This window comes from Schistocerca piceifrons, chromosome X (assembly GCF_021461385.2).
Source record: "Schistocerca piceifrons isolate TAMUIC-IGC-003096 chromosome X, iqSchPice1.1, whole genome shotgun sequence".
NCBI classification, from domain to species: Eukaryota; Metazoa; Arthropoda; class Insecta; order Orthoptera; family Acrididae; genus Schistocerca; species Schistocerca piceifrons.
Window position 1 is genome coordinate 353,305,150 of NC_060149.1, and position 11,465 is coordinate 353,316,614.

General features: G+C 36.7%; 1 protein-coding gene across 1 annotated transcript in view; it reads left to right on the forward strand.

The window, feature by feature from the left end:
* The window catches only part of LOC124721120 (congested-like trachea protein), a 168,136-nt gene extending 157,800 nt beyond the window's left edge, over positions 1-10,336 (forward strand). The window contains exons 5-6 of the mRNA XM_047245937.1: positions 7,850-8,017; positions 9,823-10,336. Coding sequence (XP_047101893.1) covers positions 7,850-8,017; positions 9,823-10,010 — 356 coding nt within the window. The 3' untranslated portion in view covers positions 10,011-10,336. The remainder of the gene's footprint in view (positions 1-7,849; positions 8,018-9,822) is intronic.
* Positions 10,337-11,465: the final 1,129 nt, after the last annotated feature.

Genomic DNA, 11,465 nt, shown 5'->3' on the forward strand with positions numbered 1-11,465 from the left:
ATTCATTTTTACAGTAGTGAGACAGTTGAATATATGAACCAGTGGCTCACGATGTTAGGCAAATATGCTTATGCCTGTAGTGTTCAAGACAGTTACTACTTCATGTTATTCTGTTAGAGGATCACGCTCAATTGGGAACAGCTTGCAGTGATTATGCTGCAACATTCTGAGAATGGCTTATCATGACAGCCTTTTCAGATGTAACCACATTTCATGTATATGATAAAATGAAGTTGCGCAGGCACTGAGTTTAGGGGAATGAAAATCCATGTGCTATGGTGCTGTCTGATCTGGCTTCTGTAGGCCATTGTTAAACCCACAGTGACTTGTATCTTTGTTCTTAAACATTCCGTCACATTACACAATTCCAGAGCTGCCACAAGGAATCAGCTTAATGACAGTCATAGTGAGGGTGGTGATAGTGGTGGTGTGCTGTGCTCTTTTCTGAATGAGATAGCCCATGATAATAAGAATAAGGGCCTGAACCTAAAGTACATAATGTTCACCAGATTCAATTCCATATGCCCTGTAGAGTTTTGTAAAAAGAAAACATTGTATCACATTCCTGTGGCTGAAATTGCTGATATGTGTGGCCATATAATGGAAGTGATAAGACTAGTTGTGTGACTGCTACTTTCAAATGTGTAATTGGAAGTCAAATATCTTGCAGTCATAGGTTGTGTTGGAAGTGACACTCACATAAACATCTGAAATAGTTTTGTAAATAACACTCCTCATTTGTATAAACTAAGAGTATAAAGAAATCAAAATGATGGGTTTAGATGCACAAATTCTTGTTTCATAATGTCATTCCCAGAAATCCTTACAGTAAGTATTTAAAAGTAAGTGGTGCCACAGAGTGCAGTTAGTATAAGTTGTCATTACATTTCTTTGCAAGGTACTGAAAATAAACACAATTTGCATATTAACTTAAACTGTCACTCAAATCATTTGCATTGTTCTAAATGAGTCTTGAATAATAACCTATAGAAACATCATGGAGATACTCGTTTTTTGAAACATTAAAACTGTCATAGTCAACAAGAGAACATTTAATTATTAAGGGACAGTTTGTTAACAATCTCAGTGTACAGAAATTTTCTGTAACTGATTGGCTGCTTTTTGCTGAAATAAAGGAATAAAAATCTAGAGAAATAATTTCCTAAGGTGACTGACCCACTAATAAAAAGACAGATTCCCGTACATCATATAATCTCCCCCCCCCCCCCCTCCCCCCGTTTGCCCTAATGACAGCCCATACCCACCGCATCATTGTCTGCACAAGACTTCAAAGCATTGTGGAGTCATAGTGACATATGATCACTCACCAGCTGCCCATTACTTATGGGCACTGATAATAGCTGAGCCCAAGAGATGTGCATTATTATTGATAGAATTTTGACAGTCATATAATGTGGGCAAACAGAACAGTACTTTTTCTGTAGAGTTTACTTTGAACCAGTCTATTTGATTTGTGCAATGGCTGAATGTACAGTTCTGTAGTGGGGTACTTTAGCTGAACAGAGTACACGAGATCTGCTATCAGGTCTCTGTGCCATTAACATGTGAGATTTGACGAAAAATGTCACATGAATCCAGTTTCACCTTGAAAAAATATTCTGTGTATCGTGATACCACCACTGGCCTGAACTGTACAGTGTTGGCAAGAGGGCTGAGTTAGCTTGTGAGGGTTTTGATGCACTCTTACCAATTTGTATATGGACTCATCAGTACAGATCACATTTTCCCATTTTCATAGTGCGTGGTGGCAGTTTCTGCTCTTATTTATCAGAAATATCTTGGTGGTATGTTGTGTCCTATACAAAGAGGTAAGAAACAGTTCCAGATTGCAGTATGGCTGCTCACATGTTGTCACTGAACTTTGAACTTTGCTGTGGGCTGTGCTTTTGTCTGAATGGATGCTGTGGTTTTTTTTTCTGAATGTATGTATGTACATTCCACCATTGGAAAAACAGACTTCGTATAATTTTGAAAGTGGTATCCTTCATTTTTGTCCTGAATGAGCTGGGCACAATGAAATATATGGGTGCTAGGCAGCCAGCCAGTCTTCCAACCAGAGCAATGCCTGAAGGTCACATAGTAAAATGGCACGCCAAACATTCATTAAAAAGACACACACTAGTGTATACACATTAATAGATACATAATAATTTCTTGAACACACCACATATTGACAAATGAAACTTGGTTTTCAGTTAATGTCATGTGGAACAATTTTACAAATGAAAATAGCTGATGTATAAGGGAAGTAAATTGGTTGAAGTTAAATATATTGGGAATTAGTGAGGTTTGGATACAAATTGAATAGGACTTTTTCTCAGGTGAATACAGGATTATAAATACAAAATCATATTGGGGTAATGCAGGAGTACTTGTAATAATGAATAAGAAAATAGGGATGTGGGTAAGCTACTATGAACATCATGGTTAATGAATTGTCATAGCCAAGTTAGACGCAAGGCCAACACCCACCACAGTAGTACAAGTTTATATTCCAGCTAGCTCCATGCATGATGAAGAGAGTGAAGGAATGTAGTATGAGAGAGAAGAAATTATTCAGATAGTTAAGAGAGAGATAAATTTAATTGTGGTTGGGGGACTGTAATTGGAGAGAAGGAAAAATAACAGGATGATATGAACTGGGCGAATGAAATGAGAGGAACTAAACTGGTAGAATTTTGCACAGAGCACAGTTTAATTATTGTTGACACTTGGTTTAAGAATCACAAAAGAAGAAAGAGACTTGGAGACACTGGAATGTTCCTCATTAATTATATAGTGCTAAGACAGAGATTTTGGAGCCAAGTTTTAAACTTTTAAATATTTTCGGAAGCAGATGTGAAATCTGATCATAATTTATTGGTTATGAACTACAGACTAAAGCTGAAGAAATTGCAATTAGGTAGGAAATAAAGGAGATAGGACCTGGGTCAGTTGAAGGAACCAGAGGTTGTTGAGCATTTCAGAGGGTGCATTAGGCAATGTTAACTGAAACTAGAAAGGAATACATTAGAAAAGAATGGATAGCTTTGCAAGATGAAATAGTGAAGGCAGTAGATGTAGTAGAAATCTGTGGATAACGCAGAAGATATTGACTTTAATTGACAAAAGGAGGAAAAACAAAAATGCAACATATGATTCAGGCTAAGGGAATTACAGACATCTAAAAAATGAGATTGACAGGAATGGCTAGAGGACAAATGTATAGCACGTTTATAGCACTTGCAGACTTCCAGAAAGTTTTTAACCACATTGACTGGAATACCCACTTTGGAATTCTGAGGTAGCAGGAGTAAAAAAGAGGGAGTGATGGCTATAAACAACTTGTATGGAAACCAGGACACAGTTACAAAAGTTGAAGGGCATGGAGTTGAAGCAGTAGTTGCAAACGAATTGAGACAGGGTTGTAGCCTATCCCCATTGTTGTTCAATCTCTGCTCTGAGCAGGCAGTAAAGGAAACCAAAGAAAAATTTGGAGAAGGAATTAACACTCAGGGGGAAGAAAAAAAACTTTGAGGTTTGCTAATGACATTATAATTCTGTCAGACAGTGAAGGACTTGAAAGAACAGTTAATGGGATGGACAGTCTCTTGAAAGGTGGATATAAATATACATCAGTGAAAGCAGGACAAGGATAATGGAGCACAATTTATGTAAATTTGGTGATACTGCAGGAATTAGATCAGGAAATGAGACACACAAAACATTAGATGAGGTTTCTTATTTGGGAAGCAAAATAACTGACGATGGTAGATGTAGGGAGGGTATTAAAAAAAATGTGTCTATAGCAAGGAAAAAATTTCTCAGGAAGAGGAAGTTGTTAATGTTGAATATAAATTTTAAGTTTTAGGAAGTCTTTCTGTAGGTACTTAACTGGAGTGTAGCCTTCTACAGAAGTGAAACATGGACAATAAGTTTCTGAAATATGGTGCTACAGAAAAATGCTGAAGATAAGGAGGGTAAATTGTGTAACTAATGGGGTGGTACTGAATATGATTAGGGAAAAAAGAAATTTGTGGCACAACTTGACTAAAAGCAGGGATTTATTGGTAGGACACATTCTGCGAAAGCAAAGAATCATCAATTTGGTACTGGACGGAAGTGTTGGGTGGGGGGTGTAACAATTGTAGAGGGAGGCCAATGGATGAATATAGTAAGCGGATACAGATGAATGTAGGTTGTAGTGGTTGGTCAGAAGTGAAGAGGCTTGCACAGGATACAGTAACGGGGAGAGCTGCATCAAACCAATCTTCGGATTGAAGACTGCAACAACATACAACAACAAACAATTTTCAAATATCTTCAATTTTTTGGTCCTGTCCTCCTCAGTTGCGCGTAATACTACGGTATGTTGATGATTTTCACTTATGGACCGTCTGACAGCAACTGAATAAAACACGATTTTAGTGCCATACGCGTTTCGCCTTTATTTTCAAGCGTTCAGTGCATAGTGCTGTGGAATGCAGAAAAAACAGCAAATTGGCGCTCATGGGAAGTAGAACAAGACCAAAAATGCAACAGGAGCGTAATATGTAAGAAACTGTCTACGCAACCTGCCACTGATGATGCCTTGCAGAAAATAAAGGCGAAATGCGTATGGCACTAAAATCGTGTTTTATTCAGTTGCTGTCAGACGGTCCATAAGTGAAAAATCATCAACATACCGTAGTAATTTTCAAATAATTTTATTTGCCAGAAGAGTTATATCAAAACGTCAACTCAAACACTTTGTAAGAGAGGCGCAAACTTTACTTCATTTTATATACATTCTTGTGTAACTGACCTTCATTAATTCTTTATAGCAACTGAACACTTTTCCTCAAGAAGAGTAAACAGCAATCTTCTCTAAGAAGCAGGTTCCAGGTTGCATATGTACCATCTGTTTTAATGATTTGTGGACGATATTTGACGTAAAATTTTCATGGCTATGCCACCTAATGGACCTAAAAGCAAGGTCCGTGAAGGTGATGCACATCCTGTGAGGGGTGTTGGTTGAGGGTCTTGGCGAGCAGACAAGGAGTATTTTATAAAGCTCTTGTGCTGTCCTAATGTGTTCAAAGCTGCTGCATAGTTTATTAATCAGTGACACCTAAAAGGGAATTAGGCTGGCTACAGGTATTGCTGTGTCAGTCTCATATTTAACCTGTATTCTGGGGACTGGCACTTCACATAAACTCCTCATGGCTGATGTGCATACAGAATCTTGGCTGTTCCAGAAGCACCAGCATTCCAGTCCCTTGCTGTCACTGCTGTGGAATCTGTTTTCACAAATTGCCTGCAAGCAGCAAGGCTACTTGGGATCATAGAAAAGTATGACCTTCTCGCATTTGGTATAGGGCGAATGCCAATCCTTATATGGTAGTGGAGGTCACTTCTGGCTAGAATACTGAAGAGGGCCAGAATTATTTTAGATTTATTGAATTAAAAGTGGGTCTGTACTCCTGGATATGTTTTTAACACAAAATTTCATGCCATACTAAAGGAACACCACAATTACATGATAGGTAATATTTATGGATGTGTCTGAGTGGGACCACCATCCTGGCCTTTTTTTTTTCCTGTGAGCATGCCCTGAAGATCTATTTACCAAATAAGTTTACTGTATTGAATGAAGAACAGTGTGTAACCGTGAAAGCACTGGAACACTTAAGACATACTTGTGGTGCAATACTTTTTACCTGCTCCAACTCTCTGAGTACCCCTCTCTGTATCCATTGTATATCCAGACTTTGGTTAGCAAACTCTGTTTTGGAGGAGACTTTAATTTGTAAAAGTATTGCTGCTGTTAGAAAGGCTCAAGACTCGTTTGACATAACTGAACACTTTGTTTGAAAATAATTTGGAGTGGACAGAGTATATTGATGTTTGTACTGACAGTTTTTGTTTGATGTCTGGCTGTTATGGAGAATTGCAGACCCTTATTTGAAAGAAAGCTCTAGATTCAATGTGGACCTGTTGCATCATTTGCTGAGAAGTGCTTGCCTCAGAGTATTTGAGTCCTCAACTGAATCTAGTCTTAAAACATGTTGAAGATAGTAAATTTACAAAAACATGTCTGGTGAAAGCAAGGTTTTTCAAAATATTTATGTGAGGGTATATAAGTTGGAGAATATAAATTTTCATTGTACCACTGCCACTCATGATGACACTCCTGTGCAGTGCACTTTCTTGTACATTTTAGTTATGGCAAGAACAGTTTTCTTGAAGAAAAACATGAGTATGTCGAACACTTTGTGGAAACTGATTTTTTGGTTTAGTCAGCCTGATTATATCATATGTTTGAAAAATTTCACGTGTTGAACATGCCCATTTTAAAATTAACCAAGAGGATTCAGCTTATAGGAAAAACGTACAACTAAACAAAAGAAAAAAAATTAATTACTGTGGTACCGGTGATTGTTTTCCATTGTTGCACCAGTTTGTAATCCAATGAAGTTAATTTGTCTTGCAGTATAATCTGCTTTTCAGTTTCACCTACCTCAACTTATCTAACAAATTAATGTGGATTCATGAACTATTTAGACCCAAAATCTGAATTTACCTCTATATAGAAAGAAATTTTTTAACGTTTCATTGAGATTGTACACCAAAGACAAAATTTAACAAGCATGGAACCTTATGACTTCTGGGTAGCAGTGATAGATGAAAATCTGCTGCTCACTGGTAAAGCTCTTACTCTTGTTCTTACTTACTCATACTCTCCAGGCCCCACAAACTGCAGTCAGTTTATGGTCTCCTCAAGTAGCCTCCTCCAGTGTTCTGTCCCTGGCGTCTTCTTCCCTTGCTCCAGGTATCTGAATATCCTTGGCCACCTCGTCTCTCCATCATATTTTTGGTCTGCCTTAAGGTCTCGACCCTATGGGTTTCTTCTCCAACACTTCTCTCAATCTTGATTCCTCCTCTCTTCCATAGATGTTCCTTGTCCTCGTACTGGCTTCTGCAACAATATCTGGTCCATTATATACCTCCCTGAGCTTTGTTTTTTCTTCTTCACTCAGCAAACATTAATGCCATTTGTAACACCCTATTTGAGCAGAACTGGTTTTTGATAGTTCCTGTTAATAAAGAGAAAATATTGTGGAACAGGAATGAGGGTGGCTGTATCCAGTCTGATTCTGATGTTTGAGAAATTGTGTAGTGAACAAGCTCAGACATCCCATTAATTATATTACTCATAAATCTGTTCATTAAATAGTTTTTGAATTTAATATATGAGTTTTGTTATAATTATATTTTTGAAGTAACGTACCTACATCAGCTGTGCACTTTACCTGCATTGGATAGATTAGTTAGGACACACTAGAATAACTCTGATCTATGAAGGCTGCAGGGAATCAAAAATGTTGGGGACTATTGTGATAGACAATAAACTGCTGCCTGTAAAACAGACAACTCATAAATGGCATATCTCCTTCCAGCAACTTAGGAGACGATATATTTTTCTCACTCATCTATAAATGTGGCACAGTCTGATGACAGAAGGCTTCTTGGTCCACTTAGAAAGCCCACCAATATGTGTTGCATGTATGTGACAGTATAGCTGATTATAATTTATATTCAGACAAAAAGAGCATGGACAAGCTTAGCAGCTGACCATTTTAGCAGGCAATGAGTGGTATGCATTTAAAGGAATTTTGGGAAATATCCAACCTGCTCCTAAATTATTAGGCAGGATGTTTTAATCTGTTATCCAGTTGTTTGTTGACTAATCAGATTGCCACACTTAATTGAGTTATTATTGTAGGTAGTTCCTCATAATTCTTTCAGTGTGTTAATTGAAAATTCTAACACTGGAACCAGTATAAACATTTGCTATTTTTTTTCCCAGATGTACCTGCAAGTGGAATGTATTTTATGACATATGATGGACTTCAGAGAGTGCTAAGTACCAATGAAATTGGCATTTTGGGAACAATATTTGCAGGTGGCTCTGCTGGTATTGCTAACTGGTTAGTTGGAATGCCAGCTGATGTACTGAAAAGTAGACTGCAGACTGGTAAGTTCCTACATATTGTTGTTTCCGCTGATGTATGTTTTGTCAATCTTTTTTGAGTTATGTAGTGAAGTATGATTGAAGAGTAGAAGAGAATTCAAACCATGTTTTCTTAATTTGTTCTTATTTAGATAAATCATGATGATTGGTGACGTGGCTGCATGTCACCAAATTCATTATTGCCTGTACAATTATATAAGATTAATTAAGTACATGGCTCACCACAACAGCATGAGGCTTCACGGAATGTTCTTTGTAAAACAACAAAAACCTACTTTAACCAGACACTAAGATTTATATTTATTATTAACTAAGCATTTTGGATAATTTCATTTTGAAGTGACACTCTTGAGCTTTAGTTTCTCTACATAGCTCCTATCAACACAACACCAATAAATGTTCTAAAATAACTGTAATGGTGGAAGCTATGTTGAACACCATGATTGTTATTTGAGGGTGTAACCAAGTTGCTGAAATACATAGTTACTAATAAATATAAATTGTAGTGATATGGAGTTTTTGTTATTTGTTATGGTTTGACATACAGACACAGAAATAAGCTTCATAGATTTGATTATGTATAATGTAGGCCTACATTGTTGTTTCTAAAGTGTATCACCAACAGTTGAAGGTAGTTTGTGTTTTCATTTTTATCAGTCCGTGCTTCAGTGCTATGAACTGTTTAGACCACTCGGAGATTAATGAAACACCAAATCCAAAAGCTGCCTTCCTCACATATGTTTGTCAGTGAGCCAAGTGTGCTTCCAGTCTGTTGAAATATAACATGATTCTAAAGTATTTTTGATAGCATGGCTTATGGGATGAACAAATGTGTGTGTTCTTCTGATTTTGGATATTTTGCTTCCGATACATGGAGAACCACCTTACATTTAATTTCTTAGGAACCATTGTCTCCAAACCTGAAGAAATATTGTTTCCATTGACACAGTATTGCTCATATAATTTGAAATTGTATTCCATTTACTAGATACATTTTGATATTTCATTAACTCTTGTTTTCTTTGTTTTGTGTTTTTAATTTGTGTTGCATCAACATAATAAGTTAAATATTATTGAGGGTTGTTTGGAATGTAAGGAATGATAGGTCGCAAAATGGAAACCACAGTGAAAATCAAAACCGTTTTATTTGCAACAGTTAGCTACAACTTCGAGCTACTTATCTCCATAGTTGCTGCTCTGACTTAGACATTTGTTGTAGCATTTTACCAACTTTACAACACCCTTGTTATAAAAGGCAGCCACCAGTTCTTTCTGCCAATTCTCTATGCTGGCCTACAGCTCGTTGTCTGTGCCAAAATGTTGTCTTTATAGCCAGCGGTTCATGTGAGCAGAGATGAAATTCGGAGGGAGACAATCATGGGCTGTATTGTGGGTAATCAAACATTTCCAGTTGAAAATGATACAGGAGCATCTTCATTGCCCCTGCAGAATGCGACTGAGAATTGTCTTGAAGAAAAAAACACATAACAGTTATGTAGTGTTGGCTGCATAACTTAATGCGAAATTTCTCACCAGGCCCTCGTACTTGGCGGAAGACACTATTGTTCTTACTATCTTTATGTGCTCCCTGTGTGCTCAGAACTAAAAAGACAATGTAACGTGATCGATAGGTAAAATTTCATCGGATTTTCACTGTGGTTTCCATTTTGCCACCGATCATTCCTTACTTTTCGAATAACCCCTGTATGTTTTTTTCTTAAGTTTTATTCATAGTGAACAAAAAAACTGTTCCATTTTCTTGCATGATGTGTGATAGAAATAAAGTTAAATATTGTGTCTTCTTACAGCTCCAGAAGGAACGTATCCAAATGGTATCCGTGATGTGTTCAGGACACTGATGAAAGAAGAAGGGCCCACAGCATTATACCGAGGAGTTACACCTGTTATGTTGAGAGCATTTCCAGCAAATGCAGCATGTTTTATTGGTTTTGAAGCATGCATGAAGTTTCTTGACTGGCTTGCACCATCCTTATAATAGGGTTGATGCTAGAAATTTGAATGTGCTCATAGTTATTTTTCTTACATGAACACCTCTTTTAAAAAATATGTTAATCATAAAAATTTTACTTGCCTTAGTTTGTACAATTTAGTGTATTATCTATTTTTTGGAAGATTGTTGTAATAATGATAAAAATTTCTATTTTGTAATGGTTTCTGTTTATCGAGGTGTATTTTGTAAATTACTGGTTACAGAAAAGATGATGATGTTTATATAACTATTTTTATCATTGAATTGTTGATTTTTGTTTGCATGTGACATATTTTATAGAAAACTGGAATAAACAGTATTTTGTTATGCAATTATGATATTCTTTCAACAGATAAAGTTCCTTCTTCATTGTTAAATCTTATTATGATTTTTGAACTTATATTGGGAAGTCTCACCTGACAGTATTTGTCTGAGGTGTAGCTTTGTTTGAAATTATAACATGTACAATAAACAGCACAGAGAAGGAGAGAATAGAAACTTGTGGAATGTGACATTACAAGAGAATGCTGAAGGTCATGTGGGCAGATCAAACAACTAATGAAGCGATACTACATCAAACTGAGAAGAAGAAAGCTTTATGAAACAGCTTGATTAAAATCGAGGATAGACTGATGGGACATATCCTGGGGATTGTAGAGGAAGGCCAAGACTTGAGCACCGTAAACAAGTTCCAATGCCTGTAGATTGCAGAGAATTGCACATGGTAGTCTTAGTATGGAGAGCTGCATTAAACCAGTCTTTGGGCTGAAGACTACAACAGCATCATTTGGTCATTGTTTTGTAACAGCTTGTTCATTGTAATCAATTTAAAACTTTGAGGGGCCTGTCACTGGCAGTAATAATTACAGGCTATATTTGACACTATTTTTTATTTGAAAAGAACCTATTTGAGTCCCCATCTACAAACATTGAGTTATTCTCTTCTTTTAGTTGTTTTCCCCTGCTTAATTCTCTGCATGTACTGTAGTAGTTACTTAACTAAAACCTCAGACAATAATGAATTCTTTCTCTAACCAACTTAAGTTTCAAGGAAACTGTTCATTGTTTAATGCTTATGTGTCAACATTCTGTAATATTCTACTTATTGGACTGGACAAGTTCCAACAGTGTGGAAAATAATGGTTTTTCAAATCAGTCTCAAATATGTTTCTGAACAATGTTATTAACATAAGTGTTCTTGCTCAGTTGTGCCATATTGCAATGAGCTGTGGGGCATGAAGTGTGGTGTAGCCATTAACACCACTGTCTAACGTGCTGCGGGTCACCATTTTGATCCTGACCACTGGAAACTGTTTGTTATTTAGTACTTATCATTTTTGGAATGTTCTCAAAATTTGTTATGACTGTACTGTTTGCATATTCTGGTGTACATTATATTTGCAGTTCTCTTAGCCCAGGAGTTCCAATTGTTCTGGCTGCACATTGGTGTTTGTAATAAAT